The sequence below is a fragment of the Drosophila ficusphila genome, unplaced genomic scaffold (genome assembly GCF_018152265.1).
Source record: "Drosophila ficusphila isolate 14025-0441.05 unplaced genomic scaffold, ASM1815226v1 contig_791, whole genome shotgun sequence".
Classification (NCBI taxonomy): Eukaryota; Metazoa; Arthropoda; class Insecta; order Diptera; family Drosophilidae; genus Drosophila; species Drosophila ficusphila.
Window position 1 is genome coordinate 6,177,248 of NW_025064737.1, and position 23,157 is coordinate 6,200,404.

At 44.8% G+C, this 23,157-nt stretch overlaps 8 protein-coding genes across 9 annotated transcripts; 4 read left to right on the forward strand and 4 right to left on the reverse strand.

The window, feature by feature from the left end:
* Positions 1-19: 19 nt before the first annotated feature.
* On the forward strand, positions 20-1,794 carry LOC108101080 (probable ribonuclease ZC3H12C). Its single transcript, XM_017205279.2, has one exon. It carries the CDS (start codon positions 167-169, stop codon positions 1,751-1,753), a length of 1,587 nt encoding a protein of 528 aa, XP_017060768.1. The 5' UTR covers positions 20-166; the 3' UTR covers positions 1,754-1,794.
* LOC108101076 (zinc finger protein 836) lies at positions 1,716-4,265 on the reverse strand. The gene is made up of 5 exons (XM_017205274.2): positions 3,957-4,265; positions 2,869-3,899; positions 2,566-2,700; positions 2,399-2,509; positions 1,716-2,014 (listed from the first exon to the last, which is right to left on the reverse strand). The coding sequence occupies exons 1-5, from the start codon at positions 4,125-4,127 to the stop codon at positions 1,867-1,869; spliced, it is 1,596 nt and encodes a 531-aa protein (XP_017060763.1). The 5' UTR covers positions 4,128-4,265; the 3' UTR covers positions 1,716-1,866.
* A 1,328-nt stretch (positions 4,266-5,593) lies between these two features.
* On the forward strand, positions 5,594-7,489 carry LOC122320787 (zinc finger and SCAN domain-containing protein 31). Its single transcript, XM_043209289.1, has 5 exons — positions 5,594-5,841; positions 5,899-6,686; positions 6,745-6,879; positions 6,951-7,061; positions 7,116-7,489. The coding sequence occupies exons 1-5, from the start codon at positions 5,695-5,697 to the stop codon at positions 7,264-7,266; spliced, it is 1,332 nt and encodes a 443-aa protein (XP_043065224.1). The 5' UTR covers positions 5,594-5,694; the 3' UTR covers positions 7,267-7,489.
* Positions 7,490-7,493: 4 nt separating this feature from the next.
* On the reverse strand, positions 7,494-8,893 carry LOC108101081 (zinc finger protein 39). The gene is made up of 4 exons (XM_017205280.2): positions 8,690-8,893; positions 8,123-8,622; positions 7,929-8,063; positions 7,494-7,788 (listed from the first exon to the last, which is right to left on the reverse strand). The coding sequence occupies exons 1-4, from the start codon at positions 8,813-8,815 to the stop codon at positions 7,587-7,589; spliced, it is 963 nt and encodes a 320-aa protein (XP_017060769.1). The 5' UTR covers positions 8,816-8,893; the 3' UTR covers positions 7,494-7,586.
* Positions 8,894-8,914: 21 nt separating this feature from the next.
* On the forward strand, positions 8,915-10,570 carry LOC108101015 (transcription factor Ouib). Of its 2 annotated transcripts, none has more exons than XM_017205179.2 (5): positions 8,915-9,141; positions 9,203-9,678; positions 9,737-9,871; positions 10,120-10,230; positions 10,296-10,570. In XM_017205179.2, the coding sequence occupies exons 1-5, from the start codon at positions 8,992-8,994 to the stop codon at positions 10,432-10,434; spliced, it is 1,011 nt and encodes a 336-aa protein (XP_017060668.2). In that variant the 5' UTR covers positions 8,915-8,991; the 3' UTR covers positions 10,435-10,570. The 2 variants fall into 2 exon arrangements, with proteins under 2 accessions (XP_017060668.2, XP_043065225.1); XM_043209290.1 differs by having other exon boundaries at positions 10,094-10,230; positions 10,296-10,445.
* A 296-nt stretch (positions 10,571-10,866) lies between these two features.
* LOC108101054 (phagocyte signaling-impaired protein) lies at positions 10,867-15,306 on the reverse strand. Its single transcript, XM_017205241.2, has 7 exons — positions 14,922-15,306; positions 14,631-14,855; positions 13,320-13,812; positions 12,868-13,267; positions 11,518-12,801; positions 11,255-11,453; positions 10,867-11,194 (listed from the first exon to the last, which is right to left on the reverse strand). Exons 1-7 carry the CDS (start codon positions 14,980-14,982, stop codon positions 11,010-11,012), a joined length of 2,847 nt encoding a protein of 948 aa, XP_017060730.1. The 5' UTR covers positions 14,983-15,306; the 3' UTR covers positions 10,867-11,009.
* A 427-nt stretch (positions 15,307-15,733) lies between these two features.
* LOC108101056 (N-acetylglucosaminyl-phosphatidylinositol de-N-acetylase) lies at positions 15,734-18,050 on the forward strand. Its single transcript, XM_017205243.2, has 4 exons — positions 15,734-16,697; positions 16,909-17,199; positions 17,342-17,435; positions 17,488-18,050. The coding sequence occupies exons 1-4, from the start codon at positions 16,202-16,204 to the stop codon at positions 17,663-17,665; spliced, it is 1,059 nt and encodes a 352-aa protein (XP_017060732.1). The 5' UTR covers positions 15,734-16,201; the 3' UTR covers positions 17,666-18,050.
* A 322-nt stretch (positions 18,051-18,372) lies between these two features.
* Positions 18,373-23,086, reverse strand: LOC108101053. Its single transcript, XM_043209252.1, is given in 6 exon segments — positions 18,373-18,713; positions 18,774-19,554; positions 19,612-19,800; positions 19,863-20,678; positions 20,810-22,556; positions 22,932-23,086. Coding segments are annotated over 6 exon segments (3,777 nt in total). The 5' UTR covers positions 22,968-23,086; the 3' UTR covers positions 18,373-18,505.
* Between the last annotated feature and the right edge of the window lie 71 nt (positions 23,087-23,157).

A 23,157-nucleotide genomic window follows, 5' to 3' on the forward strand; every position in this document is an offset into this window, starting at 1 on the left:
GTCACACTGTTCACTAGCAAGCACCTACAAAAACAACAACAACACGGAAGTCTGTAAATGTAAATAGACGGAACTTGCTGCAGAGACAGCTAAAAAACACAACAAATTGAAATTCTCAAACATCAAAAGTAAGCCGAGGAAAGAAAGCCAGCCGCTGGTCAATTAAATGCGCATCAAAATGAATTGTGAAGTGCAGGAGCAGCAAAAACATCAGTCACAGCAGCAGCAACAACAACACGGCAGCAGCAGCAACAAGTTGCCAGTGAGAAAGCAGGAGAGCTGCTCCGACGATGATGAGAGTCCCAGCCGGACGACGGAGCGCCAGAATCTGGAGTTTGCCAAGAAGCTGGGCTACAGCGAACAGTCGATCCACTCTGCCTTAACTCGACTGGGCTCGGAGGCCAAGCAGAATGAACTGCTCGCAGAGCTAATAAAGCTGACTGCGGATGCACCCCGACCCGCCCACATCGTTGGTGGTCATCCTGTGTCCAATTGCGCCAGCAACTCCCCTCAGTCCTCCTCCGCCCTGCGTCACATCGTCATCGATGGCAGCAATGTTGCCTTGTCACATGGCAACAACCTGATCTTCTCCTGCCGCGGCATTCGCATCTGCGTGGACTGGTTCCGGCAGCGGGGACATCGCGAGATCACTGCATTTGTTCCCAATTGGCGTAAAGAGCTGGCCAACAACAACATCGCCGACCAAGAGGTGCTCTACGAATTGGAGCACGAACGATTTTTGGTGTTCACGCCATCGCGACATTTGGACGGTAAACGGGTGTCCTGCTACGATGACCGGTTCATACTTAAGCTGGCCGTGGAAACTGATGGCATTGTAGTGTCCAACGACAATTACAGGGATCTAATCCTGGAGAGCAACGAGTTTCGACGTGTGGTGCAGGAGCGCCTGCTGATGTACTCGTTTGTCAATGATATCTTCATGCCACCGGACGATCCGCTGGGCAGATCGGGTCCCAATCTGGATCTGTTTCTGTGCTCGCAAACGCAACAGAAGATGGCGGATGCCCAGCAGCTGTGTCCTTATGGCAAGAAGTGCACCTACGGGCAAAAGTGCAAGTTCCGGCATCACAATCAGGGTCCGCTGCTGCAGCGCCTGCCACTCCAGGCCTCCCACAGTGCTCCCCTGCACACAAATGGTGGGCAGCAGGTGATCAGTCCAGGTGGAAATAACAATAGCACTGTCAAGATCAATTCACTGATTAGCCGAGAGCCATTGGGGCGCACCAAGTCCAACACAATCGAGCAGGTGTGCCAGGGGTTCTCGGCCCAAATGGAGCTGACCGACGGGTCTATGGAATCCAGTCAGCCAAATCGCCACAAGAAGCTGCAGCGCCAACAGCCGCCGCCCGCCTTTCGCCTCCTGGTGCCCACATACAGCGCTCCGCTTCAGCAGCAACAGGTTCATCACCAGCACCAACAGTCCAACTCCAGTTCTAACTATCACCATCAGTATCTGACGCGCACGCCATCTGCCCCGGTCACGGATCAGGGATTGGGTCTGCCACTGCCCGCTCACAACTTCGCCCATCTGTCCGCCTCCGATTCGCGAATAAACGAGGAACTGCACGCCTCCCAGCAACTGCCGCGAGAGGAGCAGCGGCGATTGCTCCGTTATCACTTGGGTAGCCTGTTTCCACCGCACCAAGTGCACGCCGTACTGCAACTTTACCCGGAGGAGACCGACGCTAAGGCCATCTGCGCAGCTATACTTAATTTATTTCCGCATAATTAGGCTAGGCTTAAATTTCATCAATATACTTAGATGTATAATTACACGCGTGTGTCTCTGTTTTATGGTTAAAGAGTGTCGACGCTTTGGGACGACAAGGGGTCCTCGCTCAAAACTTAAATTTCCAGGCCCACAATGTTGGCTGTATCGTAAGGCATCATACCGCCAACGGAATCCCGTGAGGATTGGCCTCTCCGCTCGTGGATGATACGGTGGTTACGCAGCTTGTACGCCTGCGGAAAGCCTTTTCCGCAGATATCACAACTGAAGTAAGAAGAAAGAAAATATTATTTATAATAATTAATGATGATTATTGTAAGATAGTCAGCGATTTATTTTTATTTTGATACAATTTTTGGGTACTTTGACTTGGGATACGATTTACGTACTTTCAACCAACCTAAGAACACTATATAGAATATGCAAGGCTTAGTTTTTTTTTTTTTTTTTTGAAAGGAAACATCACCTAACCGTGTAACATAATTGAACATTTTTTTTATAAACAAATTGCTGAAAACTATTGCTTGCAGATATTGAAATACAAATTAAAAAATTTTCTCGGTTTCAATTTCCTTATAAGAGCCCCAAATAGTGATAGTTCGTGGTAAAGATGTTAGACTGTAAATGCTAGGGAAAAATATGACTTACACATGGGGCTTCTCCCCCGTATGAATCATCTTGTGGAACTTTAAGGTGTTGGTGTAGGTAAATGTCTTGTGGCACACATCGCACTCATAGGGACGCTCATTGGTGTGGATCCTGCAAGTGGTTATAAATAAGTCAAATACCGATTTTGTTTGAGTTAATTAACTCACCTGTGGTGCTTGTTGCGGGTGGACAGATCTGCAAATGCTGCCGGGCAGTAGCTGCACTTGTACGGTCGATTTCCAGTGTGGGTGTTCATGTGCCTCGCCAATTGCTGAGCTTGCGCAAAGCAGTGGCCACAGATTCTAAAAAAGCAAAATCAAATATAAATAAGTTTATGGTTTTCAAAACTCTAATCATAATACATATTAATTGTGGCGCTATAAGAAATTATTTTGGCATACACACAACTTGAAACTACGTTACATAAGCACTATTTCCACCTGTGTTTTGAAGCTATTTTATAGACTTACTCGCACTCGTGGGGCTTAACGCCGGAGTGAGCCTTGGTGTGCTCGGTGAGGCGACTCTGGGAAGGATACATGTTGCCGCAGACATCGCAGATGTACTTAAACTCCTTCTTCTCCCCGACGAGAATCTTGTGGCCGCCCTTCGTTTTAATGCCAGCATGCTTTCGCGCCAGTGCTTCGCCAATGGAGACGCCGTCTTCGGTTTTCATGACGATATTGGTGGCAGCCGCATCGCCATTATCCCTCCGCACTTTGACGAGGCCACCTCGAGCGGTAATTTTCGAGGTTCCCGATGCTGCAGTTACCGATGCTGATGACGTTGCCCTGCGTGAGTTGGTTCTTCGCTTACTGGTTCCTCGAGCACTGATTGTTGCTAAAATATTTTTGGTGGGGATGAACTTTTCCTCTAAAATATTTTTGGTGGGGATGAACTTTTCCTCTGCTGAGTTCAAATCACTATCCGCCTCGTCCTCGTGGGCGCTTTCAGTCAATTGATCCTGATCGACCTGATCCAAGTATTCGATATCAGCTGAAAGTTCGGAGAGCGAATGATCGACCATTTCCTGCTCGTAGGTACCCTGCTCTGTTATGATGTCCCCCTCGTAGGTCTCGTACACATCGTACACTTCCTCGATGATGCCATCCTCCTCGACCTGTTCGTTTTTCACGTGCACAATGCGATTTTTTTCCAGTTCCACAAGGATGCCCTCCTCCAGATCGTCGTGAAAGACGCCCTGAACTTCCGTAGACTCCTCCGCCTCGCCTACAACGTATTGACTATCGTCCAGGTCCTCCTCCTCCTCTTCTTCCTCGTGTTCCTGCTCTTGCACAACTTCCTCTGGCTCCTGCTCCACTTTGGGGGCTGATTCTGGACTTTTCTTCTCCGGCGTTCGCTGCTCTACCTCAACGGGGCCCACAAACTGCCGCAGATGTCCATATGATCGCTGACACGTCTCGCGAAACTTAAAAGCCATTTTAAGCACCCTGAAGCACTTCTCGCATATCTTGTCAGGATAGTGATCAAACTGCTTGATCTGCAAGGGCGATTGCTTGGATAACGAACTGTTTGGGAGACCTAGTGACATACTTACGGGCACTCCGCCGCACTCACGGATCATGTTGGTCAAATCCTTCTCGGAATCATCGTTGAAAATGCTCGCCATGGGTTCCTTTGGCTGCTGAAGACAAACCCGGCAAACAATCCACTTTTGCGTGGTTGCTGCCGCCGCTGCCGGACTCGCATGTGCCACCGAGTCTCTCATTGTCGGGAAATAAACAAATATCTCTTCCGTATAGCTATATTTTGATTTTATATTTTGCCAAACACGCTCGTTACTCGAAGACGACGCCAAAAAAATATAATGTAGTCTGGAGCTAAGATGGTTGCGTTGCAACGCGAATGGCATTGGCACAGGGTGACCACTGCATCGATGGTCTTCGCATTGAGGGTGTCCCTCATTGGGCTAAATCAATATACATAGTTTTAAAATAATTTACTTATTTGTCACAGAGCTCCAAACTTAAGGCAGTGGTCTGCTTTAGGAGCCGAAAAAAGAGCGTTTTTTCAACAATTTTTTTGAAAGGGAAGGAAATGATTGCGGTAAACGAAATTTTGAGACGATATAATATTGTATTTAAACTTTAAAAAACAATTTTTATTATTGCAAATAATTGAAATTAGCGGAAGTTGTAACGATTTTTCTGGGGCGCCTAGAGTGTGCACTTGTTAATCGGTGCCGGTGATGGAGTTCGTGCGATGCATCTGAAACAGTGGAACTAAATTTTTTTTTACTTTTTATAAGTTCCTTTTCTATATGAACTAAAAAAATTCCGAAGAAATGACGAAATTCCAAATTTTTTCTAAGTTTGAAAAAAAAATTCACTTTTTTGGAAAAAAAGTTCACTTTAAGTTGCAAAACAAATAATTTAAATAGTACTTTTATCCATTTTTTTAGTTCAAATAGAAGATAATTCAATACTGAAGCTAGATCACTTTGGTTTTTTTCGATCGGACATATATTTTTTTACTATGGCCGGCACCGCTTTCCAAGACTTGTGAAAATAAAAACTCGAGAAAACGGGCTGTAAAGTCTGCCCGATCATACGAACTTGCTCGACGCTCGGCCACTAAAACTGATCTAGCTTCGAAAATATGTCGAATTGGCCTCTAAAATTTTGAACACATATTCTTGGATAGTTTTGGAATAGATTTAAGACAAAAAAAAAAATCGATTTTTTCAAGTCTGTAAAGCAGACCACTGCCTTAAGTTAATCCTTAACATAACTTTTCTTTCATACTCGTTAAAATTACACAGAATAATAAATAAATCTAAGACAATAACTAACACTGTCATTTTAAGAATCAAATAATTTTGTTTTCCTGTAAAATCAACTTTTAAATTAAATGGTAACAACATTACGGTAACAATTTTAAGGATTAACTTTCTTAAGCAAGCTTAAATTAAAAAGACTACGTTCGAAGTGAGATAACACCATACCAAATTTATTGAATGCAATGATAAGAAAAAACAAACTGCAACTTTTGAATCTACTTGTTATCTATATATAAAAAAAAAACATTTTAAGTTAAATCGTATATTAAATAAGAATGACGTAATTAAATACGGATTTTTTTATAAAACCTTATTTTTGGAACGTATTCTGCGCAACTAAAAGACATTCGCTTATTACCGATACTTACTGTACTGAATCGCATTGGACACGGTTCGTTGTGAACGGCTAGTGTCCATGGACGCTTGCATTCAGCTGTTGGAACTTCTTAAACCCCTATACATACTTTCAAACCATAATAAATAACAGGAAATCAAGATGAAAACTGAGTCGAATGAAAAGTGGATTGTGTGCCGCGTTTGTCTAAACAATCCCAGTGATGGTGAAGAGCTGCTCCATGAGATATTCAGCCAAACGGCCAGTACACGCCTGGACCAAATGTTGCACATTTGCGCAGGCATCCCAGTAAGTAGGACCCCGGTCTATTTTAACAATAAAATTATAAAGTTTTGCACTTAACAGGTCAGTCTTGACGACAAATTTCCGGACAAGATGTGCAGCAAGTGTGTACGCTGTCTGCGACTTAGCTACAAGTTCCGACAAACGTGCCAGCGATCCCACCAGCACATTTTGGACATGTTGATGCGCGAGGCCAGCAACTCAGGTAATTCAGGCGAAGCGGAGCAGCTTGGTCTTTCGGACGATCTTACGGTTGAGAGCGTTGTCAAGATTTGGGAACAGGACACCAGCCAACTAGATGGCGATTTTAAGGTTGAAAAGGAGGATTTCCAGCCGTCGCAAGAAGAGTTTATTACATACGTTGTAGAGGAAGCCGATGGTGGAGATACTATTGTTTTTGATGAGGAGGATCACACGCAGGCTGCCTTTGATGTCGAGCACACTCTCATCGAGAAAGCGGAACCGTATGCTGTGTATGAGGAATATGAACTGCTCAGCACCGAAAACCAAGCCACTTTATCTGATCCCGGCCAGGAAACGCGCTCTAACGTTACAGACCTGGCTACAGAAGTGCTTCCGGATGTAGACATAACCGAGGATCTGCTTAGCTCGGACGAGAGTTACGTGGAAGAACCGAGGGTAACTCCGGGAAATCGCCAGCGTACTATTAGAAAACTGGCAGCAGTCAACAAAAAAGACATTGAAGTCGAACCCGCCAAAAAACAAGGCAAAAAGCAGCGCAACAAGCTATCCACGTATATCTGTGACGTATGCGGGAACATCTATCCCTCACAGGCTCGCCTCACCGAGCATATAAAAATCCATTCGGGTGTGAAGCCCCACGAGTGCGAGTGAGTTATAAATTCTGAAATTAATAGTAACTCTTATAAGTGAGATTTTATTTTGCAGAATCTGCGGACGGGGCTTTGTCCAGAACCAGCAGCTGGTGCGGCACATGAACACCCACACGGGAAACAGACCCTACAAGTGCAACTACTGCCCAGCTGCCTTTGCCGATCGATCCACCAAAACCAAACATCACAGGTATGTCATATATCAAAGAATTTCTCAAAAAAAAAATGTGACAAATAGCTTCTAATATTTATCTTCTCTAGAATTCATACTAAGGAGCGTCCCTACGAGTGTGATGTTTGCTCAAGGACTTTTACCTACTCGGATAACCTGAAATTTCACAAAATGATCCATACAGGGGAAAAGCCTCATGTGTAAGATATTAGTTGCTGCTCTATTGACCATTTTTAATTTTTATCCATTTGAAGATGCGATCTATGTGGAAAGGGCTTTGTAAAGGCCTACAAGATGCGCCTTCATCGGGTAACGCACGAGAAGCGTGGTTCCTGTTCCTGGAAACCTGACGTCGAAATAAGCGCCGAGGGAGAGGTCAAGGAGGAGCCCACAAAGTATAAATAATGACTTGATCTTTTAAATGGACAAAGACAAGTTTTGGGACTTAAAAAGCCTTTGTTATAGCTTTTACATTAAACTGTATAAAAAGAAAACTACATTTAAAGCTAGGACTGTAAGCTGGAAAGTTTTCGCTGAACAGTATAGAGGAAAAAGTTTAATTATCATTTATGTATATATCCGTTTATTTGATAAAAACCTTAAATTTAAAATAAAGAAAAAGCATCATATTATTGGGTTACCAATACCATTCTTAAAACGAAGGTTTATTCTTTAGAACTTTTTTTGTTTGTACCACAAGTTTTAAAAGAGAAGTCCTGCGACTTCTAGATTTTCTGGTCATTCTTTGGCCTGTGCGATCTTTCGTGAGCGTTTTTGTGGTGGAGCTGGGAAAAGGTCCTTTGACAGTGCTGGCAGGAAAATGGTCGCTCACCCGTGTGGGTCTTGAGATGAACTCGCAAAACATTGGAGTAGGAGAAGGACTTGCTGCAGTACTTACACTTGTATGGTCTTTCATTGGTGTGGATCCTAAAATGAAATAAATTTTTGCAATCATTAGAATGTATATTAACTTGTTTTAAGAAACCCCAACACATATTTGTCTTTGAAGTTTAAGTTGCTAATATTGTTTGGTTATTTGTCTTATTTGAATCGATTATTATCCTGACCTTTGATGCTTAATACGCGTGGAAGGATCTGCAAAACTAGAGTCGCAGTAATCACATTTGTAGGGACGGTTTCCGGTGTGCGTGTTCATGTGCCTCGCCAGCTGCGGAGTCTGTCGAAATCGTTTATGGCAGATCCTACATAGAATTGGGATTTGTTTGGATTTTTTTGGTACAAAATTTTTATCTCTGCTTACTCGCACTCATGTGGTTTTTCGGTGCTGTGGACCTTCATGTGGGTAGTCAGTTTGACCCTATCTATGTAGACATTTTGGCAAATATTACAGGCAAAGGATTGAGCTTGGCAAGCGCCCTCCTCTTCTCCTGTTTCCGGCTTTGGACTCAGTGAATAGATCGATTCCTCTGGCGTGCAGCTAGAGGGTTCTATGCTGACCATTTCATCAGCACTACAGGCTGCATCCTCGCTGTTCTCCAGCGTCACATCGTAGGATTCCAGGTAGTCGTACTCAACATCGCTGTCACTGGGAAAGGGCTCCTTGCTGGGCAAATCCTGGGAATCACTATTTTGCTTCACTCTCTGGTCGTCATGATGAATTTGGATATGAATCTCTTGATGTTCCAACTGCTGCAACTCCTTTTCAGCCTTTTGGCAGAGGATTCGGAGTTTGAGGGCTGCTCGTAGAAGAAGGGCGCAGCTAGTGCATATGTGGTTGGGCCAGTTGGGATTGTCGCTCAGCTGGGGTTGTGAAACACGCATTTTTTATGAGTAAATATAAGGCGTAACAAACCATTTCTAAAGTTACCTCAACTCCCGTGCATTGTTTAATTTGGTCTGGGAAATCCGGCTGCGTTGGAATAAGGGACTCGTCCTTCGGTTGAAGCAAGCAAATGCGACACTGCAAGTCGTCTTTCTCCATTTCCTGGTGCATATTGTTATCAGAAATACAAAATGCAACTTATCTGCTAGTCTATGCCTTTCCTAAACAATCAAAATTGTTGTGACTTCGGGGTGAATGGCAAAAGGCCGGACGATAAATATCAACGAACGGCAAAATATCCAAGAGGAAGCAGATTTATTTTGATCGTTAATTTTTCGTTTATTTAAATGCAGCTAAGATTGGACATGTTAACCCTGTGCAGGACCTGCCTGCAGGATGGCGAATCGCACATGGTCTCCATTTTCGAAGCAACAGACGGAAAGCTGGGCGGCGGAATTTCACTTGGAGATAAAATTGAAATTTTAAGCGGAATTCAGGTGTGATGGCTGATTTCTTTTTTCTTTGAATTTCAATTTAAGACATTGTTTGCATTTGAAGATAAAGCCATCGGAGGATCTGCCCTCGATGATCTGTCTTAAATGTAAGGCCTTTCTGACTCTGGCGCATAAGTTCCGCCAGATTTGCCAGCGCTCCAATCAATTTCTCAGGGAGTATGTGATAAAGGATGCAGGGGAGCAAGTGGTAAAGGATGTAGTAAAACAAGTGAATAATTCCTCGGACCCCACTCCAGCGCCAAATGTGGAGTCGGAGCAGTACGAACAACTAGAGGTAGAGGTGGTCGAGGAGGAAGCCTGGGCCACCGAAGATCTTATTGAGGAGGCATTACCATCGGCAGAGAAAGAACAGCCCACGGATATCGACGTGCCAACAGTACCTGCTCGAAATCCCGCTCCTTCAGTCGCAGCTAATGGTAAACTTCATGTGTGCGAGATCTGCGGTAATGGTTATCCCAGAAAAAGCACACTGGACACTCACATGCGAAGGCATAACAATGAACGACCTTTCGAATGCGAGTAAGTGGATTCCATGTACATTATTTAAATACATTGACTTACATGTCACCATTTCAAGGATATGCCATAAGAGCTTCCATGTCAACTATCAGTTAAAGCGCCACATCCGGAAGCACACGGGCTCAAAACCATACACCTGCCAATATTGCCAGCGAAGTTTTGCAGATCGTACTTCCCTTGTCAAGCACGAAAGGTATGTTTCGAAGTTTTTAACTCACTTTTATAAAGTCCACCCAATAGATGATATCGTTTTCACAGAAAAAAAAATTAAATTAAAGTAAATTAACTAAAAACTGTTTCTGCAGATAGTGCTTATTGACTCAGAAACAAATCAAAATCTTACCAATTTCTATGAGAGCGATTAATTTTTATTGGTTGGATTTCAAATACTCCTCCTTCGTTATAATTTTCATAGTCTTACTAAAATTAATTACACTGAAGAACCCACCGAAATGAACGTCCTTATGCTTGCCAGACTTGCGGGAAAACTTTTACTTACGCCAGTGTCCTTAAGGTGCATTATAAAACGCACACGGGCGAAAAACCTCACACGTAAGTTGAATAAATGTAAATATTATCTACAACTTTACTTAATCGAGTGATTGTTCTGCTTACAGATGTCGACTCTGTGAAAAGAGCTTTGCTCGTATTCACAATCTAGTTGCCCATTTGCAGACCCAACAGCATGTAAATGATCCACGTTTGGCTGATTATCTGAATACCCTAAAAGTGGGAAGCACTTCAGTTAATGTTTGAAACCAATTTGCAATGTAATATCTAACGCTACTTCATTTAACCTTGGCTAAATTTTAAATCGCCATCAAGGTTGTAATTGTTTAAAAATTAAATGCGGGTATTTAATTGCAGTGAAAATGTTAAATTATTTACTTTAAAATAAACCAATTAGAATAAATATAAATATATAAATCTACAGATATATTAAATGTGTTGTACAGTTCAATTACTGCCTTTGATAAACTAAAACTCTCGTTATTTTTGTTCAAGGTAATTAAAACACAATTATATTTGGTAAATTTTTACACTTTTTTTTATTTAACTTACTTAAAAGCGGTACGCAATCTTTTTCTTTGTTTTGTTTCTTTTAAATTTTTGTTTCACAAATTTTACAACTTTGTATACGTTGTATCAGGAAAATGCCGAAATGTTATTAAAAAGTGCTTTCTTGGCTCTTGTGTTCGAGATAATCGCAGTGGGAGGATTGGGAGGTCGGTTGTATTCTTTAACAAAATTAAATAACAAACTATGAACTTGGATCCTGATTGGCAAAGATGGCCGGTAGGGCCGATTGCCTTTGCACAGCAAAGAATCATCTACTTGGCCACCATGCGCATCTTATCCTTCAGCAGATTGCGTAGCTCGGTGACCATCAGCTCATGGGAGTCCTTAAAAGTGGCGGAGACATCGCCGATTAGCGTGGCTTCCACCTCGGGCTTGAGCGACATGTCCGACATAAAAGAGCTGAGGTCGCGTGGAAGCACCGGTGCCTTCCAGGAGCCTGCGGATTGATATAAATAGAAATTAGCTCATTCTCGAGGTTTATACTGGATCTACGTACGTATTGCTGCATCGCAGGTTTCCAGCTTGTGCTTAAGCTGCCGCATTAGTTCCTGCAACATCTGGCTTCGCTCCTTTTCGCTGATCGGCTGTGGTCCACCAACCTTAGAGTCTGCTGGCTTTTTCTTCGTCTTTGTTTTTGAGCTGACCTGCAGCTTGTCATTTAGCACGGAAAGCAGAAAGGCGTAAAGTGAAAGCATCTGAAGCAAAAAGAAGTAGTTATTGTAAATAGTAGGTTCATAAAGATTAATTTATAAAACCTACTTCCAGGCTAGCAGCCACCTTTTGCTGCTGCTCCCGTCGCTTCCACAAACCGTCCGTGTCGTTGCAGTCGTTGCTATCATTAATAGTTTGCACGCACAGCTCCATAACCGCGATGACGTTGTCGCCCACCCTTTTGCATTGCTCGGCCAACTTTCCGGATCCACTTTGCAGGTCCAGAACCAACTGCGCCATGTCGTCGAAGAAGCGCTCGTACGGCAGGTCAAGCAGAAGGGTAAGGCGCGTGGGCAGCAGGTTGACTAGAAATTTTTGCGCCAACGGCTTATAGTTCATAAGCCGCAGTCGTTGGAATAATCCCGTCCAGGACTCTCGCAGGAGCTCCACCGTGGCGGTCTCCGTTCCCGCCGGCTGTTCTTTTGAGCTGGTGCCGTGATACAAGTCGATAAAGGACGCAAAGAGTCTGAGCATCAGTGAGCGCAGCTGCAAGACCTCCACCTCTTGGTCGAAGGACTCCTTTCGCTCCTCCGCAGCATCCACTTCGTGAAGAGGATCCCAGCGGATGACAGCCCCCAAGTCACGATTGTCGCTTAACTCATGCCAGGCGATCCGGTCTTCCGCCGGCTCAATGCTCATCGCGGTATAAGCCGTCAGGTTTTGCTGAATATTTCCATAACAACTGACCAGGTCACAGATTTGCGCCTCCACTGAGCATGCTACGTACTGCAAGCTATTGGTCAACCGCTCCTTAAAGTTCATAAACTCTTCCATCTTTGAAAACGTGCAGAATCGATAAGTCAAAGCAATATACTCCAACCGCTCCTTGTAGCTGTTGGTAAAGAACTTGAGAGTGGCGTCATATACGTTCCGCGTACCCGAGAAGCGACCGCCAAGGGGCAACAGTTGGCAGTGAACATAGCCCATCGAGTCCAGCTGGATCTGCTTGATGTCCAGATACTCGTACATCTCTTGGGCACCCACCTGGCACCCAAACATATGGTAGATCTTTAAACTTAGCAGCTTCACGTGGAAGTTGCTAGTGCTATTTCGCAGGACGTACTGCAGCAGGCACAGCGCCTCAAAGAGGTAATCCGATTTGTTTTCCCGTCTACTAAGGTCGTACATCACATTTGCCGCCAACAGGGCATATGCGTCCGATGGTCCCATTTCCGTGGCCAGCAATTTCTTGCCAAAAGTACTCCGACCATGCTCGTAATGCAGTTTTAGGGCTGTATAAAAAGCGAGCAGGTGATCCACGGGCAGATCCATGTGAGAGCCGCACATCCTTGATATTTGCAGAGCGCAAAGGTGCTTCTGCATCTGCTCTTTCTGCAAGGGTTTAAAATATTTTATTTCGAAAATGAATATTAATGAATACCTCGAAATTGAACTTACATTCTTTGGAAGCGACGTGGAGGTGACTCCGCTCTCCAACAGCAGCTTGCTGGCCAAAGCCTGCCGCTGCTTCATGCTAACCGAAGGCAAGAACAAGGCAATATCATGGGTGCAGCAGGATTTGTCGCCGAACAATTGGAAGTATTGGATTACCATCTCGTCAAAGTCGCCAATGAGTTCCTCCGCCGGCAGATGTTCTGCTCGCATGCGCTGATGAAGCTCTAAACGCGCCAGATAGGGACCCCGTTTTTTTCGCTCCGAAGAATCAATAATGCCCTGAAGAAACTCCTGACACCTGGCCAGCGAATCTCTGTCCCCGTTCTCACTTGCCTGCGGCGTCAATCTCAGCAATTCAAACGAACTTTGGATATACTCTTTGTAAAAGTCCCAGCGGTCGCGACTGGAGATACGGAGATAAATAAATGAATTTTTACATTACCGGAGGAACTTACTCTGCGTCAAGAAGCTGTTGCAATAGTTCATTTAGCTCCCGCCAGTTTCCCAGTTCCTTAAGTAGTTCAAACTTCATGCTGACCGGTGCGCCAGGATAAAGCTTGGCACACAGCTCTCCGGTGAGAAAATCCCAAGCCTCTTGGTACTTATTCTGAAGCTTAAGGATGTGCAGATAGAGGAAGGCCTCCTGTTCCGTCTCCATCTTGCCCTCCTTGATGTGTTTGTCAACCATACGCTGCGCTAGTGCCAAGTAGATTTTTCGCTTCTCAGGCATCGCCGACTCTGGCCCTCGAATTCCCTGAAACACCACACTAATGACGGACCAAAAGTAGTACGCATTTTTGGGCTGAGCCTTGAACAGTTGCAGGGCAACTGCTTGTTGAGCCTTGTAGTCCTCCACCCTAACATGCGAGATGAAGAGATGGGCGAGCAGCTCCTCGTTTCCGGGATTCTGCTTTACCGCGTGCTGGTACAGCTCCACAATTTTGTCCACTGTAAATAGGAGGATAGATAAATATATATTTAGCGATCTGTTTTGCAGGTACAGGTATCTATATACTCAGATCGTTGGCACGCACTTGCCGCTGTCGTCCGACTAAGAGAATGCGATTTTAATTAGTCGGGCGAATTGCGCGTGCCAAGAAAATACGAAAATATGAATTGTGGCCACTTCGTGTGCGTAGCAGAGGCGTCTCTGGGGGGAACGATCAACAGATGCCATGTCCCGGATGTGGGAAAAATAAAACTAGCTTTTATTGAAAAAAAAAAAACCGAATTTGTATAAACAAAACTGTAAAATATTTTTAGTAGTCAGAAAAATAGAAAAAATAATAAAAAATGCTGATCAAAGTAAATGAATATTGAAAAACTTAAATCGTAAGTGCTTTGTAACTAACCAATTAAATTACAAAAATATGATTTTTTTGCTAAAGCTCCTAGTGTTGAAAAGAAAATATTTTTAACTTCGTAGATAACCATCATGTCTTCCCCAAAAAGCATATTTTCTTGAATCCCACCAAAGTTCCCTTGCTAAGGGATGATAATTATTGGTTTACTGTCTTAGCGATTCAAATAATGTCTGTATTATTCATATCTTAATTAAAATATGTGACTTCTGTCTGTAATCCTAATCCATTGCCATTTAAGCAAATTATTATCTATCCAATGAGAACGTTGTTAATCAACGATATCTCATATTTTTCTTTGCTATATTCAATGACAACAAATAAGGGCATCGTTGCTCCTAATCAACTTCCCCGGTAATAGGCTGATACAACTCTTTCTCCAGACTGAATCGGAGCCATACGTACGTTGCTCCATTTCGCGGTAGCAGAAGGACAGCACCTGCAGCGTGGAGTCATCCGTGGGCTTCTCTAAGGCAACGGTCTGGAGGCATCCGTGACTCTCGTCGTAGCGCCCCAGTCGAAGAAGGGATAGTCCTTTCAGGGCACGGGCGCATAGCAGGGTGGGATGTTTTCGGAGCAGCTTCTCGGACTCTTGCAGGGCCTTTCGGTTGTTGCCCACCTCCAAGTTATCTGTGAAAGATTGAAATTTGGGTCATTACTCAGGGTTCAGGGATTCTCCTCCTAGGACACACTCACCATAGACCGGACGCAGTCGCCGCTCGAACAAGGCTGAGTCCATGCCTTGCTGCTGTGCCATTTTATGGTGTTATGTGGTGCTGCTATATGCTGCTAACCTAATTACAACGTGCTGCATGCACCTCGCACTAAAAATTACTCTCTTTCGGCTTTTGCGGCACGCTGTAGTCTTTTGGTCTACTTCTTTGAAACTTTCGGAGCTTTTCTTGGATTGTCCGTGGTTATCGGGCGGACGAGGGGAGGGCGGCTGGTGAGTGGGTACTCGAATCACTCGATCAAAGGCTAATTAAATGCTTAATTTCATTGAAATCAGTGACTTTAAATTTGATTCAAAATAAAAAAAACCTCAGACTGCCTATTCAGAGAGGAGAGAGCGGCCCTTGGTATATTGAAGTATTTTCCGGTATTTTACGAGACGAGCGTAATAACATTAGGGGTGCTCACACAAATCACTTAATAATACTTAATTTAAGTGGTTAGTCCCATATACAAAACTTTTTAAACATCGTTAAAAATATATACATATATATATGTACCTGTTTGAAAATCTACTCTACCATTAAGAATGTTTTTCAACACATATTTAATACGAGTATACCCATACAAAAAGAGTTAAAAACAACATTTGGAATACCTTATGTAACTTTGGTTTGAATATTGTTTGTTTGTTTTTTTGTTAATTTAAAGGTAAAATTATATCATTTCAACGATATCATCTAGTAACTTGATAAATATTTTTAAAAATGACAGGGACACCCCTTTTGCAGAGCCGTGGGCCAAACAGCTGACTGTTAGAGATGGATCGATGGATAGTCACGACAAGTAACTTGCAAACGAACCATGAATGGCAGAAAAGAGTTTATCAATTTATTTGAGTGTTAATTAAATAATTGTACCTTGATAGATGCACGTCGCACAATTTTTTCCAGTTTAAACAGGACCGGAAAACCAGCCACGAACGGCGTGAGTCACGCACCTGCCACGCAGCACGCAACACGTCAGTTGCCCATCTCTAGTTGCTGCCCCCGAAAGGCGAAAACACGTAAAGTTTTTAAATAAAATGCAGAGATTAGCTGATTAAGCGGCGCGAGGGCTTCAAACCAAACGTTTTTAAGTATTAATCCAACGTTTAAGGAACACTTTCACTTGGTGACATAGTTTAAGTAACCGCTGAAGCGCCGTAATTGCCGCTTTTCCTCGCTGCCAAAAATCGCTGCATGTCCATTTTTGGTGAAGAATTTCTCGCCAAAATTCTTGCCCTTGGCCGGACGCAATGAGAGATGAGATTTAACTGGCTGAGCGAGTACGTGGCCAGCATAATAAGCACATCTCCGTGGCGCCAATTGCAGCAGCAGGTGCAGCAACTCGTCCCGAACCCGCAGGCCATCTACTGCCGTATCAGGTCCTCATCCGCCGAAGCACTGGAGCACGTACTGATCGCCTGTGCGGTGTACTTGCTAGTATGCCTGGGCCTCTACAAGCTCACCTTCTGGCTCTCCAATTCCGGAGCACACAGCGACAGCCACAATGTCGGATCCGGCGACGAAGGAGAGCCGAGTCCAAATCCGGATGGAAATCCAAATCCAGGTGGCCTGAAGCAAGCACTGAAATCCGGACTGCGGCTGCGTAGCGTTCGGCTTCCGAAGACGGCGCATATGGAGCGCGTCCTGCTGATCACAGCCCATCCGGATGACGAGTGCATGTTCTTCGGGCCGCTAATCTACTCGCTGACGCAGCGCCAAGGCTGCCAGGTGTACATACTCTGCCTTTCCAACGGTAAGAGATTGGTGACTAGTGACATCATCGTATAGCAATCAATAGATACAAATGCATTAAACGAAATTACACGTTTTGAAATCAGTAGCATATACGTACTTAGCTATTGTGCTTCCATATGGGAAAATTAATGTTCTTTTAATTTTTGTTAAATTATTCTAACATTATAATAATTTGATAACTTTATTAATCAATTGTATTTCTTGTTCAGGCAACTTCGAGCACAAGGCGAAGGTTAGGCGTCAGGAACTTTGGCGTTCCTGCTCCAAACTGGGAATCCCCGAGTCGAACATCGTGCTAATGAACGCAACCAACCTGCCGGATGACCCCTATGTGGACTGGCGTCCGGATGCGGTGGCCAGTCTGATACTTCATGCCGTCGAAAGCCTCGACATCCAGGCGATTTTCACGTTTGATCGCGATGGCGTCAGCTCCCATCCGAACCATTGTGCCGTGTATTACGCGGCCGCGTCGCTCTGTTTGGCCAACCTTTTACCCAAAGGTGAGGAGGCGTGTGACGCCGGCGGCGACGGATGCAAACAATGGGTGCATGTTAATTGGCGTGCCCATCGCAGCAGTTGTCGCTATTAATAGCCTTAGACATTATAGTATACAGCAATTTTTTATGTATCTTCTCAATGCAGATTGCAAGTTTTACACCTTGGACTCGATCAATGTGATCAGAAAATATCTGTCCATCTTGGACCTGCTGTGCACGTGCTTTATGTCTACGCATTGGTAAGAAATATACCCAAAGAACTATACAGATGATAATTGGAGAGTTTTTCAGGTGCATTCTGAACTGGAAAGAGGCTGCGATTGTGAGAAGCGCCATGAAGGAGCATCAGTCGCAGATGAGATGGTTTCGCTGGCTCTACATCTACACTTCGCGGTACATGTTTATTAACTCGATGCGGCAGATAAGTCTTTCGGATGTTGAACTGGAAATGCAGATACATGATAACTAGCAAGAGAGTGGAACCGATTGAATACCAAAATGCAAACTACCTTCAAGATCGGATGCTTGTTTTTGATTTTTGATGGTTTTTATTTTAGACTCTGACGATTCTACTAGTATGTATGTATGTAACTACTGTTGGCCAAACGATAGATAGTAATTGGAAGGCTATATCAAAAACAACCAGGGAACAAAGAACCAGCAAAGCGGCAGTACCATAGGCAACCGAAACCACAAAACAGTCCATTAATTAGTTCCAAACTCACTTATAAAACGGCATATCTTTAACTCTTATTAGCTAGCTCTAATTATTATTTATAATCAGTCCAAACAATGTTCCAAAGTGTGCGATGTAGTCAAATGCTTAAAAATTAAAAACGTATGTGTTATTATAATTTTTGTTAGCCTATGTCTTGATTTTTGTTTTGTGTACATTTATTCCGCCCTTAGCATACACACCTTTAGTGAGTCACTTTCGTTCTTGTAAAATTGTAAAATAGTTTGTTGTAAGCAGCGAAGTACAATAATAACTTTATAAAATATATTTACCTAAATATATAAATAAAAAATTGTATACACATTACAAATCTGCTGGTGATCCAGAGAGGATAGGTCATAGAATGATGTTAAAGAATATTCATTTAAAGTATTTTATTGAGCGCACTGTCAAATTAGTTGTTTTATGCGCCACGCAGAACTTAGTAAAATGCGAAACGATTTTTGTTGCAATACTTAAAATTTTTTTGTTTTATTTTAATTCTTAATTTTAAATCAAAAACACAGAATTAACTGCAAGTATAATCGAATTATTTGAAGCGGTCTTCTAAACAGCCATTAATACCATAATTTCTTACAATGCCGATTTGGAATTTTTCCCAATCTTCTCCTCATTGTCCGCTTCTTCGGCACAGTTAACAATGACCTTCCCCAGCCCAACGTTGGACTCGTGCTGAGCAGCTCGGAAGGCCTCGTCGGCCCTGCTCAAACTATATGTGCCCGTGATGAACTTGTGCATGTGTGCATGGCCGGATCGCATAAGTTGTAGGGCAGTGGGGTACCTGAGGAAGAGAAGGAAAAGCCAGTAAAATTGCAGACTACAGTGCATCTATTGAACCCACATATTGGCGGATCGAAAGCTGGGTACCAGGCGGATGTTCTTCATCAGGACGTCCAGGGCATTGAAGCTGGCACACTCCGAATCGCATTCGGCCAGCACACACACCCCACACGGCTGCAATGCCATGACCGCCAGATTCATCGTCATGGCCGAAATGGAGCAGTTTATGACGCACTTGGGCCAATCCTGGAACTTGCTGTAGATGGCTTCAAGAACTTCGCCGAACAGGGCGTTATTGTCGAACTCGACGGCCTGGAATCCGAAATCCCGGGCGATCACATCAAGAGCGGGTGCCATACATCCGGCGATGACCACGCGCTTGGCCCCGATGGCCTTGGCGCAGATGCCTGCCGCCACTGCTGTTGGACAGGATCCCAGGATTAGGACGTTGCTTGTGGGTGTGATGTTGGCCTTGAAGCACGCTTGACAGCCCATGGCAAGGGTTTGGGTAAGGGCACCCTCTTCCATGCTGATCGAAGGCGGTAGCCGGTGGCAGAGGTCCGCCGGATGCGTTTGATAAGTGCTCAGAAAGCCGTTGTATACCAAACCGGAGCACATGTTGTAGAGACCTTGTTTGCATAGGTCGCAGATGCCGCAGGATAACGCCGACTCCATCACGACACGGTCGCCAACATGCAGATGGTGGACGCAGCGACCGACTTCCTCCACGAATCCTGTGGCGTCGTGCCCCAGGGACATGGCTTCCATGTCGCTGTTGCCGTTCTCGAAGACGTGGATATCAGAGTTCGAGATGGCCACCGAACCAGTTCGAACAAGGACATCTGTGCGGAAAAAACAAGGAAAATTATGGTTTTCCCTAAAGGAAATGACAAGCTTACCGAAATCCTTTGGACGAGGTCTAGATACGGGAACTACATTGATCTCGTAGGAGTTCTTTATGTGCACCGCATACGCCTGTTTATCAAGGATACGTTTTTCGTCCTTTGGCGAGAGCTTTGTGCTGAAGGATCTCCGCTGCGGCTGCAGCTGAACAAGAGTATTCCGGGCTAACAGAGTGCCTATTCTGCCTTGGAAACAGAAAACCGACCTGGGGAAACTGTGCCCAAAAAAATATAAAATAATTACGCACCATCTTTGTCCTTTTTCTCGTCGCGTTCGCACTTTTTCTTGGGGAACTTGACCTTGGCGCACTTGCCGGTGCAGCTTTTGACACCACAACCGCCGTCGTCGTCACTGAAGCAATCTTCGCGGATACCCGTTCGCTCCTTGGTGTCCTTGCCACGGTTCTTGGGGAACTTGGTCTCCAACTGGCCGCACTTGCCACCCTTCTTGCTCTTCTTTCCGCGCCAGTTCACATTGGTAAGCGCGTTGGGCGAGATCTTTCTGGTCAGTGAACCAAAGCGCCGCCGCAGGAGGGTTGCGTTCATCGTGAAACGAGGAGGAGCCACTTTATTGTCGCCCAGACATCCCTGGCACAGGGAGCACTGACAGGATTCGCCGGTCTTGGGAACGGGAAGACGATGGTGACGGCGCACAAGAGCGGAGTGGACCGTAAAGCGTGGACGACTTGGAACAGAATCAGATTCCCGGAGGGCCTGGTTCAGAGCGGTGGACAAGTAGCGCTTGATTGGATCGCTACGCCTAGAAAAAGTGGAGAACTTGGCGCACTTATCCTTGCCATCTTTGCCGCCCTTCTTGAACTTGGCGCAGGGATCCTTTTTCTTTTCATCCTTTCCGCCCTTTCCGTTCTTGGCACAGGGATCCTTTTTCTTATCCTTGGCACAGGGATCCTTCTTTTTCTTATCATCCTTGGCACAGGGATCCTTCTTTTTCTTATCATCTTTGGCACAGGGATCCTTTTTCTTATCCTTGGCACAGGGATCCTTTTTCTTATCCTTGGCACAGGGATCCTTTTTCTTATCCTTGGCACAGGGATCCTTCTTTTCTTGTCATCCTTGGCACAGGGATCTTTTTTCTCTCCGGACTTGAATTGGGCACAGGGATCCTTTTTCTTATCCTTTCCGTCCTTGGCACAAGGATCCTTTTTCTTGGCACAAGGATCCTCTTTCTTGGCACAAGGATCTTCTTTCTTGGCACAAGGATCTTCTTTCTTGGCACAAGGATCCTCTTTCTTGGCACAAGGATCCTCTTTCTTGGCACAAGGATCCTCTTTCTTGGCACAGGGATCCTCTTTCTTGGCACAAGGATCCTTTTTCTTGGCACAAGGATCCTCTTTCTTGGCACAAGGATCCTCTTTCTTGGCACAAGGATCCTCTTTCTTGCCACAAGGATCCTTGTCCTTGGCCATGGATGTGATCTCAGTGATTTTCACCGCCTTTTTCTTAGGAGCCTTTTTCTTTTCAGGGCGCTCGCAGGGATCCTCTTTGCAGGGATCTGTGATGAGGGGACATTTGCCGGGACACTTGCGCTTGGGCGGCACGGGAGGATGTTTGCATCCGTCCTTATCCACGGGAACCGGCACCTCCTGCTCCTGGGTGCCCGGCACAATGGACGCCTCTTCCGCGATCCTCTGCAAAGCTTCGCGCTGATGTCCGACTTGATTGGCTGCCGACATGTAGGACGTGTCGATAATCCTGGAAGGATAGACCTCCTCATCCTTGGTCAGTTCCAGATCGGCGATGTAGGTATCCGGAGTTTTCGAGCTATCACTGAAACCCTTCTCCAAGGCTGTGCTGCAGAGATTGGCAGCCAGAGAGGTGAGGTCATCGTTGAATACCGGAATATTGTCCTCCGACAGCACATCAAGATTCAGCTTTTGGGTATCGATCTCTACGACGCCTGAAATCAAGGCATTAAACCTAAGCGGAATCGTATGCTCAGGCACTCCCTGCCCATCAAGTTCCACCTTCGAGTGCATACAGATCATAGGATCCTGTTTGGTTACGGCATTCGTACCCATAGTAAGGATAGCATCCTGCAGGCTGGTCATGTCCATTTCGAAGGACAGCTCCATAGACGCGACCGCCAAGTCGTTAAGCCGATTGTTCAGATCCTGCGGCACATCCACTCGGACCTCCTCGATGAAGTTACCCTCTTCGGTTTCAACTACCTTGTTATCCGCAGTCCGGGTAGACGGATTCTTGATGATTTCGGGTTGGGCCAGGGCAGACATGGACTTGGTGGACGTCTTCATTGAAGTACTGGCTCCGGAATTGCCAATGGCATTCTGGAGGCAGCTAGTGACTGCCGCCTGGCGCTGCATGGGCATGCTGTCGGCACCCAGTCCAGCGTTCATAGTGCTTCCCACGGCACTTACGTCAGTCGCTTCCAAGGATGGATAGTTCTCAAAGAGGTTACGATCCTCGGCCATCGCCTCCGACATCCGCTCCTGCGCCTCCACCTCCTGAAGAGCCTCATTCAGCGCGTTGTACTCCTCGACCATGCTGCTGGAAAAGGTCTCGATATGGTTGGCGTACATGCGCAGCTGGTTAATGGTTTCCAGCGTTTCCTTTAGAGCATTGGCGTCCATGCCCGCCAAGTCCAAGGGCACGATGACGATCTTAAGGTCCTTGCCATCACCAGTTTCCGGTGTAATCAGGCCAATGGGTAGGATCTTGGGACTATTGCTCGATTTGCCGGAGAAGCTGATTCGTTTGCGCAACATGTCCGCGTTGTCGCTGATCGAGAAGACATTGTTGCCCTTCTGCGAATACTTTTGCACCCGAAGGCAACCCGAGGCGGTTGCCTTTTCAGCGCACTTGGACGCCGAGGTTGCATTACTACAAAGCTGCCTCAGCCGCTTGGCTTGAAGCAGATTGCGTGGTCTGAACAGCGGAGCGTGGTAGTTTATACATCGCGATATCTGCAAGAGATGCGGTGCAACTCGATTAATAGAGAAACCCCTGAATATACTGGGCATTTGTGTTTTCATAGAAAATTTGGATCACTGTAGAATTTCTCTTAAAAATTAAAGGAAGGAAGTGTTCGAAACGGTGTGGGGAGTGTAGGACGTGTAGAATGAAAATGATGATCCGATTCAGTAAAAATACAAATCTAGAGCCTACTGAAAAAAAGATTTTTGAGCGCAGTATGCAATTCCACAATTTTGCTTTTTATAAGATCTAAGGCCCAAATACATATTAATATTTAGTCCTTTTCATTAAACTTTCCTTGTACTTTATGCAGAAATATGATCCTAATATCTATTTGTATAGCACCTGATTTCTGCAAAACTTACCTGTAAATAGTGCGTTATTCTACCAAACAACCGCATAATTATATTACCACTTCAGCCAAAATAACTATTTCAAAAATTTAGAAATTTTGAATTTTGATTTTTTTATTTTTTATTAAGGTATCAAATAGGTTGTGAAAGCTAGGAGCTGTGTTTGGAGACTGAATCAAACATCTTGATTGAAAGCATGAACTTAAGTTGACGAGCCTACTATTTTTTTAAATTGTAT

Coding starts and splice junctions, on each gene's coding strand:
- LOC108101080 (XM_017205279.2), top strand. CDS start 167: ATGCGCATCAAAATGAATTGTGAAGTGCAGGAGCAGCAAAAACATCAG.
- LOC108101076 (XM_017205274.2), bottom strand. CDS start 4,127: ATGAGAGACTCGGTGGCACATGCGAGTCCGGCAGCGGCGGCAGCAACC. Junction 2,701..2,868: donor GTTAAGCCCCACGAGTGCGA/GTAAGTCTATAA, acceptor TTGCTTTTTTAG/AATCTGTGGCCACTGCTTTG. Junction 2,015..2,398: donor ACGGGGGAGAAGCCCCATGT/GTAAGTCATATT, acceptor TTCTTACTTCAG/TTGTGATATCTGCGGAAAAG.
- LOC122320787 (XM_043209289.1), top strand. CDS start 5,695: ATGAAAACTGAGTCGAATGAAAAGTGGATTGTGTGCCGCGTTTGTCTA. Junction 5,842..5,898: donor ACATTTGCGCAGGCATCCCA/GTAAGTAGGACC, acceptor TGCACTTAACAG/GTCAGTCTTGACGACAAATT. Junction 6,880..6,950: donor ACCAAAACCAAACATCACAG/GTATGTCATATA, acceptor TATCTTCTCTAG/AATTCATACTAAGGAGCGTC.
- LOC108101081 (XM_017205280.2), bottom strand. CDS start 8,815: ATGCACCAGGAAATGGAGAAAGACGACTTGCAGTGTCGCATTTGCTTG. Junction 8,623..8,689: donor AACAATGCACGGGAGTTGAG/GTAACTTTAGAA, acceptor TCACAACCCCAG/CTGAGCGACAATCCCAACTG. Junction 8,064..8,122: donor GAAAAACCACATGAGTGCGA/GTAAGCAGAGAT, acceptor AATTCTATGTAG/GATCTGCCATAAACGATTTC.
- LOC108101015 (XM_017205179.2), top strand. CDS start 8,992: ATGCAGCTAAGATTGGACATGTTAACCCTGTGCAGGACCTGCCTGCAG. Junction 9,142..9,202: donor AAATTTTAAGCGGAATTCAG/GTGTGATGGCTG, acceptor TTGCATTTGAAG/ATAAAGCCATCGGAGGATCT. Junction 10,231..10,295: donor ACGGGCGAAAAACCTCACAC/GTAAGTTGAATA, acceptor TTCTGCTTACAG/ATGTCGACTCTGTGAAAAGA.
- LOC108101054 (XM_017205241.2), bottom strand. CDS start 14,982: ATGGCACAGCAGCAAGGCATGGACTCAGCCTTGTTCGAGCGGCGACTG. Junction 14,856..14,921: donor GCGACTGCGTCCGGTCTATG/GTGAGTGTGTCC, acceptor AATCTTTCACAG/ATAACTTGGAGGTGGGCAAC. Junction 11,454..11,517: donor AGGTGGCTGCTAGCCTGGAA/GTAGGTTTTATA, acceptor TTTTTGCTTCAG/ATGCTTTCACTTTACGCCTT.
- LOC108101056 (XM_017205243.2), top strand. CDS start 16,202: ATGAGATTTAACTGGCTGAGCGAGTACGTGGCCAGCATAATAAGCACA. Junction 16,698..16,908: donor CATACTCTGCCTTTCCAACG/GTAAGAGATTGG, acceptor TTTCTTGTTCAG/GCAACTTCGAGCACAAGGCG. Junction 17,436..17,487: donor TGCTTTATGTCTACGCATTG/GTAAGAAATATA, acceptor AGAGTTTTTCAG/GTGCATTCTGAACTGGAAAG.